General features: G+C 44.1%; 1 protein-coding gene across 1 annotated transcript in view; it reads left to right on the top strand.

Annotated features, from left to right (window-relative positions):
- Positions 1-4,996: 4,996 nt before the first annotated feature.
- Positions 4,997-18,291, top strand: part of tenm2a (teneurin transmembrane protein 2a) — a 333,595-nt gene continuing 320,300 nt past the window's right edge. The window contains exon 1 of the mRNA XM_079496709.1: positions 4,997-5,096. Coding sequence (XP_079352835.1) covers positions 5,048-5,096 — 49 coding nt within the window. The 5' untranslated portion in view covers positions 4,997-5,047. The remainder of the gene's footprint in view (positions 5,097-18,291) is intronic.

The raw sequence follows: 18,291 nt of genomic DNA, 5'->3' as shown, positions 1-18,291 counted from the left end.
ATGAAGGTTGGGTGTGGAGGGTTCCTTTTCTTTTTTTAGGTGAGCAATGCATTGCCTTTATGTTTTATAACTTTGGGGACTACTTTATTAGAGAAAGGAGAAGTTCTACAACACTTGGTTTACTTGGATTACTTTTTGGGGGGTTACTTTGGGATACTTGACTCTGGGACACCTTTAAAGGGACAATTACATTTTGAAATGATATTGATCGAACAATAATTGTAGGCCTATTATTTTAGTTTGATCTACTTTAAACAAAATAAAGATATTGCAATTTATTTTAAAAAAAGAAATAGTTTGTGTTTTTCTTTTTGCTCTACAATACAGTTAGTTTCCATTGTAAAGACTTACTGTCACAGGTACAGGACCTTTATTTATTTACTTTATTTAATATAACTTTATGGTTCTGATTGTTATGTATCAGTGGTTTTCAACCAGTGGTCCTTGAGGGGGTTCCAGGTGGCCTAAATCAGGCGTTCTCACCGTTTTTGGCTGGGGACCCCCGGAAATGCTTTGGCCATGTATCGCGACCCCCGCCCTGCCCACTCCCTAGCCGCAATTTGCAACTCTAGATTTTTTTACAATGGGATGAATCTAGAGTTGCAATACCCTCCATTGACTCCCCACTCATCATTTTGCGTTTGTGATCTGCTGGTCTCAAACGACGTTAAACTCACCAACATTGCAGCTGTAGTCCAAGCTTGAATTTTTCTCTTTCGATCTGCAAAGCTTGTTTTTCATAAAAATCCCCCGTAGACATGTTATGAGCTACTTTCTGTCCAAAATATTCCACAAGTGATATTCCGAGCCGCCATTTTGCAATTCTGCGACGGGCCGTAAAACAAGACGTGAGGGGGAGAGCTTGTTTAATAGAATCTTACCTGCGCAGGTAAGACACCCAAAGAAGAAGCCGACGCAGCGCGACGCCCCGTCACGCACGGCCTTCTATTAAACAAGCGCTCTCCCACACGTCTTGTTTTACGGCAGGTTGAAAAAATACAAAATGGCGGCTCGGAATATCACTTGTGGAATATTTTGGACAGAAAGTAGCTCATAACATGTCTACGGGGGATTTTTATGAAAAACAAGCTTTGCAGATCGAAAGAGAAAAAATCAAGCTTGGACTACAGCTGCAATGTTGGTGAGTTTAACGTCGTTTGAGACCAGCAGATCACAAACGCAAAATGATGAGTGGGGAGTCAATGGAGGGTATTGCAACTCTAGATTCATCCCATTGTAAAAAAATCTAGAGTTGCAAATTGCGGCTACCCACTCCCCACCACCAATACAAACTGATAGCCCCTTTCTGGACCCTCGGTTACCTTTTCTGAAGTTTGGACGCGGCACCCTAGGGTCCCTGACAGCTTATTCGCCCTCCATAGGATGCAGATGTACATACTCTCTGTTCGCGGAGAGCGGCGGCGCCGCTTGAGTGTTGGTGAGATGTTTCAGATGCATAACACAGCTATAGGAGACAACGGAAACGTGTACGAAACCGCATTAACTGCCGATGCCGTTAAGTACTTTTTTATTTTATTTTGGCTTCTCTGAAATTCTCTCTTCCTCACTTCCCATGTCCCGCCTCCCACGACACAACAGCATTATAAACATCCTGCATGTACGCGGTCGGCCAATCAGAGGCAGTAACTAGGACGTGCAGCTAGCCAGTCGCCGCTCGGAAGGCGGTACAATGGGAAGTCAATAAGGAAGTCAAGTGAGGAAGAGAGAATTTCAGAGAAGCCAACATTTAAAAAAGAAAATACTTAACGGCATCGGCGGTTAATGCGGTTTCGTACACGTTTCCGTTGTCTCCTATAGCTGTGTTATGCATCTGAAACATCTCACCAACACTCAAGCGGCGCCGCCGCTCTCCGCGAACAGAGAGTATGTACATCTGCATCCTATGGAGGGCAGAATAACCAACGAGGGACCCTAGGGTACCACCGTCCAAATTCAGAAAAGGTAACCGAGGGTCCCGAAAGGGGCTAATCAATGTGAAACAGGTGGTACGCAGGGCCGTTAAGTGACTTACGACGAGTGCTTCCAAACTCCACCACTTAGAAAAAGAATCACCTGCAGATCATTTATTGACAGAAAGTAACTGATAACATGTCTACAGTGGATTTTTATGAAAACAAAAGCTTGGCAGATTGAAAGAGGATAATTCAAGCTTGGGCTAGAGCTGCAATGTTGGTGAGTTTAACAACAGGATCTGTCGAGGTGACTCTGTAACTGACAGTGTAGCCTTAGCCTACTACAAATGGAACCAAAGGACCCTTTTATAACAATAAACTCTGATGGAAATACAAATGGACTGTTTACATTTGTATTTGGTTGTATTTGTGCACTCTCAGGTAGCATATTCTGGCATAAGCCATTATATGTCACTCCTCACGCACAGCTGTCAGATGTAGTGTTGACATTGGCTTGGCAGGTACAAAGAACATCTCTCATGCATGTGTCAAAATCGCGGGGATCGCCAGGTCCAACGGGGGTCCCCGCGGAGGAGCGGAGGTCGGCGCAGGGGCCTGCGGTAGCCTTGCGTGGGGGTCCGAATGTGTTGCTGTTAAATCAGCGGATGTGCTCCGGTGTGTGTGTGTGCTGCGACCGTTTCGACTATGGCATTAAACGTGTCTGGTTGCGTCCCCCCCCTCTATGGGTTTCGTAGAAAGGCAGCCAATCAGAACTACATGTCAGTATGACGATATGTCAAGTCGACGTTTTCATGGATAATCATAGACGAGTGCTTTTCAAGCCACTGGTAAAGATCTAGAGTTGTAAATTGCGGCTATGTTAGATGTATGGACGTGGTGTGGTGTGGTGTGGTGTGGTGTGGTGTGGTATGGTGTGGTGTGGTTCATGGCTGCAGCACACTTTGAGCTTTTAGACCTCGCGGAAGGAAGCAGGGCTGACCTATTTATACTTCCATAAACATGTGGCAGAAGAAGCATATCTGCCCCGCAAGCATTTGATGTCAATTACTGTTAGTATAGTTGTATTGGTGTACTTTGATCTTTTTTTGCGCTAATGTTAATGCATGACTTGAGGCCCCACGGCTCTGGTATATATCATGATATATTAGCATCCTAATCGTGTAGTGTGTGTGTGTGTGTGTGTGTGTGTGTGTGTGTGTGTGTGTGTGTGTGTGTGTGTGTGTGTGTGTGTGTGTGTGTGTGTGTGTGTGTGTGTGTGTGTGTGTGTGTGTGTGTGTGTGTGTGTGTGTGTGTGTGTGTGTGTGTGTGTGTGTGTGTGTGTGTGTGTGTGCATATACATATACATACTGGAGCGTCTCTGGAGTGTGCAGTCCTTTCCTTTCACTGGGGAAGTTCTCTTTGGCCTGCATTTTACACCTGGCCTACCATCACCTCCCCCACCTGGATGTGCACGAGAAGCTGTGTATATATATATATATATATATATATATATCTATGTGGGATACTGAAAAAAAGAAAACAAGCCCAAATTGATTAAATCAATTAATTACCAGCTGCATTATTATTATCTGTGGGGGTCAGCTGTGTCAATTTCAGCGCAGTAGTTTAGGTAGGAACCAGAATTCTATAAGGCGGAACTATTGTGTTCTGAGTCATGCGTTTCCGGCCGGACATATTTGCGGTGCACACACACACACACACACACACACACACACACACACACACACACACACACACACACACACACACACACAGTGCATTGCGGTTTAGCCAAAGAGAATGCCCACAGAAACAGCACATTGTGGTTTAGCCAATGAGAAAGCCAACTGGACTAGACTACTAGAGGACTAGAGGCCTAGCTTGCACATTGATGATAGACTCAGCTTGCTATTTCATAGCAGCGTAAAACGGAAAAAGAATATGGGCTGGTGGTATTTGATGTTTCCCCCGTTATGCAGGTTAGAGGAGGTACCATTTCCTGGTCGTGTGTGTGTGTGTGTGTGTGCGTGTGTGCGCGTGCGCGCACGGATGAACGACTGTGTAGGCGTGTGTGTGTATTGTCATTCATCTTTGTGTGAGCATGTGTGCATGCATGCACAAACGTGTGTGTGTGTGTGTGCGCACACACGCATGCCTGGGTGTGTTTGATTATCCCTTACAGCCTCTGAGGGAGTGGGATTCATTCTCACTTTGATAATGAGTCGGAGACCAACAATGCCCTCAAGTCATTTCTCCTCTTCTCCCATCCTTCCTGTCGTGTTCGACTGCCTCTCCTCTCCTTGTTCACTCCTGGCCTCCTTCCGATGTAGATATCCTCCACTCTCCCGCTCTCCATCAATCCGACTATCCTTCATTCTCTTTCATCCTTGCAGTCTCTTAATCTTGTGTCAATTATTCGTCGCGTGCTTCCATGTGCGTGAGTGCGTGCGTGCGTGCGTGCGTGCGGGTGCGCACATCTCAGACAACCACGTTAGCGAGCGATGGCTGTTGTTTTGAAGTCATTGTCTGCTTTTTTTTCCGGTTGTGAATCCAAACACTGGCCTGCTGGTCATTTGTCATCGGGCGCGGGTCGATCGGTCAGCCATCTATCAGGGCCTGCAGGGCTCTGGCAGGTCTGTCAATCTGTGTCGATAACAGCTCTCTTCATGTGTGACCATGCCTGCCTGGCTGGCTGGCTGCTTCCACCGCCCTCCTGCCTCATACCCAACGTTCCCCCCAGGGATCGCAGCAGAGCAAGAACAGTGACTCACAGAACTTTAATCCATTCATTGTGTACTAACCTTTCGCCCCCCCCCCTCTCTCTTTTCTCTTACAGGTGACAGAAGACGGGTATAGACTGTCATTGCAGAGCTGTCCGGCAGGTGTCCCTCCTCCACCCCGTCCCTCCCTCCCTCCCCTCCCCCTAAAACGCCAGCATCATGGACCCGATTAAGGACCGAATAATAAGGCACCACCACCGCTCCCTGACTCGCGGCCACTGCTCCGAGGAGCCCCTCCCCCGCGACGAGTGCCGCGTCGTCGTGCCAACCCAGAAGTCCTACAGCTCCAGCGAGACCCTCAAGGCTTTCGACCACCACCAGGAGCAGAGGCTGCACTACGCCGGCTGCACTACTATGTCCGACCTGGTGCATCCTCGCGAGGCCGACGGATACTCCAGACAAGGTGATGGGCGGCGATGTCTGAAATGTTTTGTCCGCGATGCAAGATCACAGATTGGAACCTGGCCAAACAACAGTTTTCAGTCACACGCACACATGCACATCTCAGAGCAAAGGTCGGGCTGTACAAACCTTGTTATTGCTAAATGTATACAAAAAACCCAACTTCACGTCAAGTTAACGAAGTAGATTTTTGCATAGCCGTTAATCACTGTTAGAGTCTCGACGGGCTACAAAGAAAGCCTTGACTAGCCAATCAAGGCACCAGGGCAACTCTGGTAAACACTGCTAAATGTGCCCTATATACACTGCAGAGAATCAGCCTGCTTTAGCTTTGCGCCAGTAATGAAATGTAGTGAATATAGTGAATGGTATCCTAGAATTCAAGCTACTAGCACTGCACGGTCATTCCACAGGACTTCAAGTAAACACTCGTGGAAAGTACTGTAACTAAGTGCATTTACGTAAGTACTTTATGAGGTATTTCTACTTTACTTGCAGTATTTCCAATTCCCAATACTTGTACTTCTACTCCACTATATCTCAGTAGTTATGTAAAACATACATAAACATACAACTATTTATATTTTGGCCATTTTGAAAGTAGCAGATCTACAAGCTCACAATGCGCCACCATGCAACGCATTGTGAGCTTGTCGATCTGCTATTTTCAAAAGATTAGTATACTGTATACATTGAGTACTTTTTGAATTCCAGACTTTTACTTGTAACAGAGTAGTTCTACATTGCAGTACTTTTACTTAAGTAAAACAACTTTTTCCACCCCTGCCTATACACTGCATGAGCCTGGTTGTCTCCACCAGGCCGAAGGCATGGGGAGAGAGTATGTTTTGCACTCCGTCCGTGTGTGTGTGTGTGTGTGTGTGTGTGTGTGTGTGTGTGTGTGTGTGTGTGTGTGTCCGTCCTTCCGTCCGTCCGTTATCAGCTAATCTCCGGCACCGTCGGCCCGATCCATGCCAAACTTTGCACACACACTCCCTGGATGCCAACAACGAACCTCTGCCCCAAATATTCTTCAATGGCCTGTTATAGCGCCACCATGAGGCCGATTTAGGCAAAACACATTTCTGTACATTACTCGTACACATTTTATCCATACATCACACAATTCGGTATACACTATCTTCATAGTCATGTGATCAACACGGATCTGCACCATTTCCCATCTTCCATCCTGATTGGCTAAGATTGGCTTCCAAAGCTCACATGATTGGTCCGTTTCGAACAAAATGTTGCAAATCACAAACACAGTGTGCAATTTCCGTGAAATTATACACGCACATTTCCACTAGGCCGAGGACGACATGCCACTCATTCTTTTCCAAATCAGCCTCATGGTGGCGCTATAACAGGCCAATTCCTGTTTTAGCTATAACTGCATCGATCTGTATACAACTTATGTATGCGCACTCCCTAGAGGCCATGGAAAAACATTGTCTCTGCATCCCTCCACATCTACCGGTTATAGCGCCACCATGAGGCCGATTTCTGCAAAACACATTGCTTATGTTAGTCGCACAGATTTCATCCAAATCTCACGCAAATCTGTACACATGATCTCTGTAGTCATGTGAACAAGACAGTCTGTTGGATTTCTCAGATTCTACACTGATTGGCTAACATTACCTTCCAAAGTTTTCAGGAGTGGCCCGTTTTGTTCAAAATGCTGCACATGTCCTGCTCATGCAGAGTTCTATCCTCAGAGATGCTATGAGTGATCTGGCTCTGCATTTCCTCAACAAAAGAACATTGTTGCAAAAAACAAACAAACAAACAAACATGTTTATATTACTCCTAAACATTTTGCCAAACATCTCACACAGTCCTATCCTCCTGGTGGAGACCTGTGCCCGGAAGGGCACTTTTTCTAGTTTAGCTTTGTGGCAGTAGTGAAATAAAATGCTATATAGAATTCAAGCTAATTCCACTGCACGGTCATTCCACAGGACGTAACCCATTTAGGATGGGAACGCCTCTGTGTCGCTTTAGCGTTTAACAACTTCAACCATTATTTTAAACTTCAACTATTGAAAAATAGCAGAGCTTGTAGATACTTTTTGAAAAATTGTGAAAATGTGGCACAAATCTTTGAATATGGTACTATATGCTTTCACAGCAAACGTTTTAACTCAAAATCTGAGGTCCTTGACATGAAATAGTTTGAGAACCACTGATTTTGAAACAGTTATTAAAAAATAAATTAAAAAAAAGTCATGATTTTAGAAGACATTTGTAGAATCTGGTCTCAGGTCTGGTGTTAAAGTAAAGAGCATCACATTGATGTTGCAGGGGTACATTACTATACTGTGCCTCCTCCATGTTAAAGCCACCAGATGGCATGGAGACTTCTGCAGAGGATTAAAGCAGGCCCTTTATATAATATAATATAATATTATTATTAGCACTGGCAAGACTGTCATGATGAACTTCACTGTTCCCTAGTGAGCGAGTCAGCTGACACCGATAGGTCATTCCTAAAGGGTGGGGCATCTTTCAGACGTGTGTGTGCGTGTGTGTGTGTGTGTGCGCGTGCACACATGCATATACTGCAGGGGGACACGGAACAGCCAGTATTGCAGTATTGATCCCTGGCTAGTGAAAGGAGTCAGATTCAATGGGATTGATCGGTGCTAAGCTCTGTTTTCTCTGCCTCACGGACATAGTAGCAGTAAATGACAAGACGGCTCAAAGGCTTAGAATAGAATAGAAATGCTTTTAAAAAAGAAAAACGAGCCCACTTTTTCCACTTGTTCAGAACGCCCTTGGTTGCTTAGATACCTGTAGAATTATTTCACTTGAACACTTGAAAAAGCCTGCGCCTTTATGGTGAGAATGGGCTGTGATTTAGTCGGTGCATAGAAAATGCGTGGCTGATTACAAGCGCTGCTGATTCAATCAGCAGGTCGTCGGTTGATTACAGCTGCGGGCTCCCGTGTGTCCTGCATGAGCTAACGCCATGCTTATTGTCTGACAAAATGCTTATACATTTGCACGACGTTTTCGTAGAACAACTCAATGGTAGCATTGTGAAAGAATAGAAAAAGGAACATACTGTCCAGTGCTTTCTTTAGAGGAATAGAAAGGGACATTGAAAGGCTGAATGAAAGTCATGTCAGTGGGTGTCGTGTATTGTGTTAACCGATTGAGACCTCAGGACGCATCTGTGTCACCTTAATAGCTTTTGAAGCACTTTAACCATTATTTTATGCTTTAGCTGTTGAGAAAATCTACAAGCTTGTAGCCGTGCTATACAAGCTTGTAGATCTGCTTTTTTTTATCGTGAAACTGTACAAATCTTTGAATATGTATGCTTTCACAGCGAACGTTTTTAACTCAAATATTTGCTTCTGGGGGAGGGGGGTCCCTGGAACAACATATTTTCAGATGGGGGTCGGCGGCTTCTGGGGGGTCCCTGGAATAACATATTTTCAGATGGGGGTCGGTGGCTTCTGGGGGGCTCCCTGGAACAACATATTTTCAGATGGGGTCGGTGGCTTCTGGGGGGGTCCCTGGAACAACATATTTTCAGATGGGGGTCGGCGGCCAAATACATAATAATTTGTGGGGTTCTTGACATGAAATGGTTTGAGCACCACTAATATAGAATAATATACATAGTATACATATTTTCTTTAACTGTCATGATTTAGACGACATTTTGAAGAATCTGGTCTCAGGTCTCAGTGGGTTAAGACACCACACCGCACCAACCTCACACCGAGCAATGTGACTGGTCGATACCGTAGTCCCCTCTCGGCCAATCGGCGCTCCGCAACGTCTTGGAGCCACAGATGCATGGTGGGAAGTGTGGCCACAGGAGACCAACGGTATGGAGGCACCATATGGACTGTCACACCGCGGGGACCTAGTGAGAGCGCGAAGGAGGGAGGGAATCAGAGACACAGGAGGCCGACTGTCGCAACGCGGGGACCTAGTGAGAGCACGAAGGAGGGAGGGAATCAGAGAGACAAAAAACACAGTCACAGACGAGAGAGAGAGAGATTAGAGAGGAGAGAGTGAGAGTAGAACAAAATGATTGAGGAGCCAGACAGTGTTGATTTAGTCTAAAAAAAACTATGATGAAAAATGTTCGTCGACTATACCTTTTTTCACTGACGGAAACTAAATGAAAACTAAGCTATGATGACTAAAACCAAGACTAAATATACTGACAATTTTGTCAACAAATTAAAACTAGACTAAAATGTTGGAAGGGACTATAGTGGACAAGAGATCCAGTACCTATAAGTAAAAGACACAAGTCATTTTACACACTCAAAACCCAAACTATTATAACCTTGGTGAGTATAGTCTTTCAACAGTTGTCCTTAGCAAGCATCTGTCACAAGTTCGAATAAAGCACTTAGCAGTATATGTCCGTGCATGAGTACACCGTGTCAGTAGTCAAAATGTCAGCAACAGACAAACAGTGCATGTTCTCATCAGACATACTGCCTCTAACCCTTTGAGGCTGATAAAAAAAAGAAAAAAAACCCATCTCAAAATATTTAGTTCCCAGAAGCAAAGATTTGAGTTACAAATCTGCTATTTTTCAATAGCTAAAGTTTTAAATAATGGTTAAAAGTGGTTAAAAGCTATAAGGTGACACAGATGCGTCCCTGGGTCCTAATGGGCTAAAATCATTGGCTTTTCCGCAACTCTCAAACGGGAACAACTAGAGCACATTGCACGCCTACGCAGTAACACTCGCTATAGCAACATGACACTCATCGCACCCTCAATCGTCACTTCACATTACTGCCATCCGGACCGAGATACAGGACTTTAAAATGAAGAAGGGTTCGTTTTTTAGCAGGACTTTTGTCTGCCCTTGCAGCATTAAACAAACTGCCTCGCTGATGATGATGATGATGATGATGATGATGATGATGATGATGATGATGATGATGATGATGATGATGTGTGCAGGGATGTGTGGAATAATTTATGGAGATGCTATGTACAGTATTGTATTGTCTTCGCCTGCACAGCTGCTCTGTTTCATAAGTCAGTGTGTTTCTGGGTAGAACTGGCTGTGAAAACAAAAATCTCCCTCTGGAACAGTGAAGTCTAATCTAATATGCGGGTCAAGCTTGGGTTTTTTCCTTGTCCTTGACATTGTTTGTGCCAATTAGAAATAGATTCTAGAGAATGAGCAAATTTGGGATTACAACAATGTTCTCCTTTCGGAAGCACATGATTAAGAGGCAACATCGCGATCGCGAAACGAGTCAGAGAAACGCAATCACATTTCTTAACTAGAGTACTCACCCTGGGTCCTGAGAGAATATGGTGGTTTTCATTCCTTTTGCTTCTCCAAGTATATCCGACAGAAGGTTCAGACATAGGATGTGGTATTTGAGCTGACCCTTGTGGGATATTAGTAATTCATGCACCTCTGTGCCTCCCTGAAGAGCATGATTAGCTTTGATGAAATTATAATGATGTTGTTCCTTTTGTATTGCAGAGCCATCGTTGGCGGGGTTTGCTCCTTGTTAAGAAGTTTTGAGGTCACCCAAAGCTGCACAAACGGTTCTGCAACTTTGCTCTAACGACTTCTGTAGCGTAACCAATTTACAGTTCGCTTGGCTTGTTGATGCATATTGATTGGCCTGTGCAGCTGTCACTTCATTTATGTGTGAGACGAGTGGGTGTGAGTGGAACCCAGGTGAGAATGAGAATAAAGCCGTAAGAGCGCAGAGGCACTGCACGCACGCACGCACGCACGCACGCATGCAGATGCCATGTGCACCTAAGGCCAGAGATGTGTATCGACTTGCTCAGTGAGAGAAGTGAACGTATACTGTATGGCAGATATATATATCTTGTTGTCTTTCTATGTCAGTCTCTCCTCTCTGTCTCTCAATATGTCAGTAGCCATCTGTCTCAGCGTTGACGTTCACAAGCCCCGCTCTTGTCTGCTCCGCTGTATTAGAGCAACAAGAAACAAGACGGAATATTGTAATGTTTAGATTATACTAGGAGAAAACGGTCCTATTTGTCTTTATTCAGCAGCTCGCTTCGGTGCACAGTGCTGCTAAAATGTAGACAATAGGCTTACTCACAGAATTTATTTTATCTTATTTTGTCTAGTCTCGACTCCTAGCTCTTATCTTAGCTTTGCCGACGTGATACAATTCTCAACTTGATTCATGCCGTTGCATTTATATAAGCTGTGTGTGCCAATTGCGCCTTTTGACGCCACTTTTTATGTTTCTCCACCCCGATGGCGCCTTTTCATGCCTTTTTTACAGTTCACAACTGTGTCCTGTATGCATACGTTCATAACACTCAAGAAACAAATCTAAAATGTTATTCGATTTGATGCTCGGTTACAAAAAGTTTTAGGTGGATTAAATGACAATCGCGGGACATGTTACATAGCAGATTTTCACTTCCTGATTCTAGGTTTCCGAGTGAAACGGCTTTCAGCTGGTGGTAAATGAGTTAATATATTTTGACCTTTAACCTCAGTTTGGAGCATCGGAGGATCTTTTCGAAGACCTCGTGTCCGAGATGTTCAGATATGGACTGCATGGCGCTCGTCGCTACATTCTGTAGAAATGAATACCAGCACTCACGGTGTATCCTATAGGATTCTTGTTTTATTTTGTTCCCCCCAGCAGCAAACAGCAACAGAGTGGACGTTTCGGCCCAGAGGCCTTCCTCAGCGTAAATCTAGATAATACTGCGTAGGTGTCACTTATAAAGAGGACCTGGGTGCCACGCACAAAGCGGTCCGGGTGCACCACGAAATACATCTGTTTACATCGTACAAAACTGTTCCATCATTATTTTCTGTTACATAGTTATTTTCCAACAGGAAGCTTTAAGACAAGAAAGAGAACACAATTAAAACAGTATCAATATATGGTGTGTAGAAGTAAGTTCCATTTTGGAAGCACTATAAACAAAACCTGACCTGTGCAGGTCTCTAAGACCTCTCTATAAAGACATTCTAGGAAAGATAATTGAAAAATGTAAACTAAAAACATCCAAGTAGTAACTGCTCATTGAACCCTTTCGGGTGTTCAGTTTGAAAGGTCTGTAACAACAGTTTTTCACAATCCCCCCGTGCTGGTCGGATCTCACCCCTGCTGTTACCCCATTACACACTCATTAGCCGGTCTGCTTGGATTACCACAGCCAATTAACACACTCCCTTCCCCATGCCATACAGCACTGCGGCTTAGAAAGTTCACCAGGAGCATTGTCCCTTCTAGAGCACGCAGCGGCATATCGTCTCTGTCCAAAACGATTACATTGGGGAAATGTAATGGTTTTGTTCCATGTGCGTGTTCCAATGGGTTCAGAGTATTAATCACAAGCCTTAATATTTGTCATGGTTAAAGAGTTACCGTGTGGGGGTCCCCGGGGGGTCCCCGCAAGATCCAGACCCCCAGGAACACGCCCAGGGGGGACGGCCTGGTTCCGGCGAGCCTTCCCGCGTCCAAAACAGTCAAGTAATGACGGAGTTATCATGTTGCAGCGTTCCGTGCTCGGACGCGTATGGGGACGCATACATATACGTATATATACATAGGGACACACATAGCTCCATAATGGAGCGGAGGCACTGCTCAAAAACCCTCAGACACATGACAGGATATATAGGATGGATCCGTCTGATTAGTTTTACCGAGGTTAGGTTAGGATTAATGTTAGATTTAGGCATAGTTTTACTGAGGAATTTGGTTTAATTAAATTAATTAGTTCTATTGTTTTTCTGGCTATGCTGGCTGGTCCTCTGTCAGAATACTGCAGATGGTGCGTTGCTACGATAAGTTTGTTCTAATTGTTTTCAGAAAGTTGTTTCTTTCTTTGTGGTGTGTGTATGACTTACCATATTTGGTTTAATTAAATTAATTAGTTATATTGTTTTTCTGGCTATGCTTGCTGGTCCTCTGTCAGAAGCTGTTACATTCTGCTTTTACTGAGTTTAGGGTTAGGTTTAGACATAGTTTCACTGAGGCTAGGGTTAGGTTTAGGCATAGTAATAGCAAAAATGAGAAGTGTCACTCACAGCGACTACTGGCCAATCACAGCAGGGTCTGCCTAGAGCTGTGGTGGGATCGATAATAACGCCTCAAACACACTTAACCACTTTCAACGTGGCACCTGCAAGTGGGGCAGGAGGAGTAGGATGGAGGTGGTAACATCCTCCCGGAGGGGCCTCCTGACTGGAAGGTGAGCCAGTAGGATATACAACATACAACAGCTGTGACAACACACAGAAATGTGTGTGGGGAGTAGTGTTGGGCAATATTACGTAGGAGAGTAATATGTTTACTTTACTTATTACTCCTTAGAAAAAGTAATAATATTACATTACTTATTACTTGGAATCAAGAGTAATATAGTTACATATTACTTTATATTACTTTTCAACCGGGGCCCTTCCACCCGCAAAAGAACACAATCTGTTTAGCCAGCTCCTTTTAAAACTGAATCCAATTCATTGGAATAAGAAGTCTCCAATCAAGTCTCCAATTTCAAGGGAAAAGAGGGCGCTGCTATTCCTTTATTTGGCGATGGGTTCTCAGATTGGAGGCAGCCTGACATTGGACCTCAAAGGTATTTTGACGGACCATGATGGATCTAAATGAGGCCGAGTCAACTGTGCATGAGGGTTAACCTCTCGTCTACAACAATACACCCAGCGACGAGCCAATTCTTCACATAGACTCCATTTAATGTCCCGGCGGATCTATACTCTACTGAAATCCGGGTCTGTTTTGCCTGCATGGGGATTGATTGATTGAAGTATTTATTAACAGTTTGCAGAATTACAGTACATTTCAAGCACAACTCAATACAAAAACTGTTAACTGTGAGTGGATGACCCAATAAAACAGTACACTTGTTTACAAGAGGGTCCACCTTGTTCAATTCATCATGACATTTAGAGGGGGGGCACGGGGCTTTTTTGCACATGCAACGTTTACAACGGAGATTAATAGTATATACTTGGCATCTTTGACAGACAAGAATGCAAAATAATACCAATACATTTTTCTGTCATGGTCACTCTCTGGTCTTTCTGTCTGTCTCTGTTGTTTGGAAGTGATAAGCGAGTGTGACGGTGCGCAGGCTGTGCAGGCTAACGAAAACAGATCTACAAGCTACAACGCATCTCTGTTTTTACCCGTTGATAGCTTGTAGATCTCTTCTATTTTTGCATGCCATGCAACAACCATCTACTATGAGTGCATAACTGAACGAATGAACAAATGACGCTCATTTGTAACGAGTAACGCAGCGTGTAAATAGTTATATTACTATTTCTGCAGTAATTCGTTACTGGAAAAAGTAATATTACAGTAATATGTAACTCGTTACTGCTCAACGCTGGTGGGGGGGAATCAATAGAGCGTCGCAGTCCCGCCCCCTTTCATGACGACGACAGGATATTTAAAGATCTGTAAGCCTCGGACAAAGCCAACTCGGATGATGACAAATCATGACAATAAACAAAATATTTTGGGCCGAACAAATAATTACAAAAACAACAAAAAAAGTGTTGTATCCTGCCATTTTCTTCTTCTTCTTCTTCTTCTTCTTCTTCTTCTTTCTAATTATTTGTTTGGCAAAACGATGTGTTGCTTTTCTCATCACCATCCTGAATGTGGTCGTATTGCAAGACGTTGTGTCTCAACCAAACTTTATTGTCAAATGTTTGCACAATGGTGCATTTTTTTCGGACAAATATTTTCAGAGGACGTGGAAAAAAATGGACCTCACTTTGTCAATCACATTTGGACACTGTCGCCAAATATATCGTCCATATAACGTTTTTTTTAAATGTCTTACCTGGTCGATTTTATCCGTTTGCCGCAGCTGTCTAGTGGGGTCTAGTGGGGTGTTGGTGACAGGCTGACAGTAGTGATAGCCCACTACTTTCGGGTCCGCAAAACGCAGCGAAAAATAAATAAATAATATAAAGCACCAGTGGTCAACCACCTTTACTGGTCTAAAAAGTGGGTGAAATTCATTGCTGTGCAATAAGATCCATCAATGCAGCTTCAAGAAAAGTGGACAGCGATGGGGAACAAATCAAACGAAAAAAACCCAGGTCAGATATCAATATGGGCGTGTGAAATATACATGAGGCCTATGGTTAAAATAGCAGTCGGAGGAGGCAGTTAAAATGTCATATGGTACATGGTTTATGGAAAATATCAATAAAACGAGGCAGTATTTTTCGCTGGCCATGGTATAACACTGGAAATATGAGCTGTGTCATCTATCAACACCTATCTGTGTAACAGTCAGCAATGTGTGTTCAGAGTGGGATGTTCGAACGTAGGTTTTCAAAGTGGGGACTGGGGTGGTTGGGGGTGTACAGTTCTCCATATATTTCTTCTCTTAAACAAGGCACTGATAGACAAAAAAACACTATCATGAGATGAAATTAGATGTTTGCCCGGGACAGCGTTCAGATCTGAGGCAATTCTCCTGAGGAGGCGCATCTGAAGCCTGTCCTGGACGGGGGTCTCCGGACGTAGAAACAAATCCATACTTGTAACAAAGTAGCTCTATATTGCATACTTTTCCTTTAGGTAAAGACTGAGTACTTTTTCCACCGCGAGTCTTCAGTCTCTACTCTGTTTGCAGAGTGTCAACCTCTGCCCCTTCAATAAATTAAAGGAGCATTCAGTGATTTGGGTGATTTGGAAAACCCCCCGGTCCGCCCCGGTAACAAGATGTGCACATGCACGCTCTACAGTGGGGGAAGTACAACAGACCAACAGCACGCGCACCAAGACCCGCCCCGCTCGATCCTGATTGGAAGAAGGCCCCTCTCATCCTGATTGGATGAAGGCTTTGCCACCCAAAGCCCAAACCGAAACTAAGGTTTTTTGACCCCAGGGGCTCACTGGGGACAGGGAGGAACTTCTCATATGGTCAGCACACTTTATAGTAGGGGGGATTAACCAAAAAATAAGACAAAATAAGTGATATTTGAATTAAGTGAAATCACTGCACTGCACTGCACTGCAGTGTCGATTTTGGCAGCACATTTTTATTTTATTTTTTATTTTATTTTTTAGTCATAGTCTCTTGAATAGTCTTCATTTAGTTTTAAGGGCCTTTCAAACGGGAATCGATTTAACGCGCAGGCTATAGTTCATTTTCAATGAGACCTGCGTTTTTTTCCTGTATACGCGCGGAGAAGTCGAGGGGCAACAGCGCAAGCGTATTTATGTGGGCACGGTCCCGTGAAATTGTTGCGCACATGCTCGTTTCGTGCACACGCCCACCAGACCTGGATTCTGTTTAGCTTTTTTTTTTACGCTTGCGTTGTCGCGCCCCTCTTGAACAGACTTGGAGCAGACCTGTCGTTGATCCAGGCGACAATGTCTATTGTCTGCGGTCATCGCTGCCCGTCTGAAAGGACCTTAAGTCACATTTTAGTCACCTGGAATGCTTTAGTGTTAGTCTAGTTTATTAGATTTCCTACTACAGTTGATTTAGTACGACTAAAATGTATTTTGGCAGGCCTTGATGACTGATTTTACACTTGCTGAATTTTTTTTTTTTTGTCATAGTAGTAGTCGACAAAATCAACACTGTTGCACTGCATTCCCCGCCCCCATCCTGAGGCGGGATGGATTCTGCATGCATGCCTTCACGGCGATACCTTAGGGGCGAGCACGAGCCTCGCGTCAATTGATTTTGTTAGCATCACACTTCTATCTGAATGCCGGAGAATAATGAGCGTGCATTAGCAAACATCCTTGTCTGAATGAGTGGAATCACGGAGGAGCCATGGAAATATCATATCACACTTCAGCCTGATGCACCAATCATCTCTCTCTCTCTCTCTCTCTCACCCTTGTTCAGTATGCTATCCTTTTGTTTCTACCCGGCGGGTCTTTTGTGTCTAAAGTCCCTATGACCTAAATAAGCCGCACATGCACTCGCACGCACGCACGCACGCACAGACACACAGACACACAGACACACAAACACACACAGTATTTTTTTGGAAACTGTTCATCCACACAACTGCAGAATAATTAATTCAAGCACTCAAATCTTATGCTGGGAAGGAGCTAGCTATAGCTCTGATGGAGGCAGACGCACGGCATGCACACACGCGCACGCGCACACGCACACGCACACTGCACACGCGCGTAATGCACACTATACTGTTGTACAACAGTACATGCATGTTGGCTATAGCAAATAAGACTAGACACCTGGAATCAAACCTGGAGGTTTGGACAAACTTTGCTGCCATCAGCTCTTTTTGTAGAGTAAAACAAACATGTATCAGACGATGTTGTGTGGATTACTGTGAGTTGAGTTAATCTGTGTTTACTATGTAATGACCCTCTTTGACTCCTTTTGGCAGCTCTTGATAAATGAGGCAGATTGTAAATGTCACAGTTATCAAGTGTGAATTTTTTCTCCCTTTTATTTTTTTACAGCCAAGGCGCTAGCTTCCTAGACTGTAATTAAACATGTTTCCCAGCCCCAGAGTGTGTGTGTGTGTGTGTGTGTGTGTGTGTGTGTGTGTGTGTGTGTGTGTGTGTGTGTGTGTGTGTGTGTGTGTGTGTGTGTGTGTGTGTGTGTGTGTGTGTGTGTGTGTGTGTGTGTGTGTGTGCGTGTGTGCGTGCGTGCGTGCGTGCGTGCGTGCGTGTTACACCCTTTTACATGTGCATGCCTATATTTGTGTCCTTTCCTTGCTTTAGTTAGCAGAAAAGATATGAGGCTGATTTGCATTCCAATTCCTGTCATTGCGTCGTCGTGCAAATTGACTTCCATCACTGCAACATTAAGATGAAGGAGATGGAGAGAAACGTGAAGAATGAGCCTATGGATTGAGAGGAGAAGTGATTTAGGAATGGTGGACGGAGGTAGAGAAGATGGATGGAGTTAGTGTATACTTGCAGATGGAGAGAATTGATATGGGTTTAAAGGAGAGAGGGATTGATTATCAAAAGACAGGCAGACAGGAATGAGCTTTCTGTCAACCTACAGAATGTGCATTCATGCCAACATCACCTTTCCATCTGCGACTCACAGACGCTGCTTTTAAAAATAAATATCTTGCACGTTTACAACGTAAAACAATAATTCCTTGATAATAGGACTGGTCCCAAACATTCAAATGGTTCGGAATGTCTGGTTTTGGCATTACAATCTCAATTCAGATGGATGATTTGTTTTGG

The sequence above is a fragment of the Electrona antarctica genome (assembly GCF_951216825.1).
Source record: "Electrona antarctica genome assembly, chromosome: 1".
Classification (NCBI taxonomy): Eukaryota; Metazoa; Chordata; class Actinopteri; order Myctophiformes; family Myctophidae; genus Electrona; species Electrona antarctica.
This window is presented reverse-complemented; position numbering and strand designations above follow the sequence as displayed.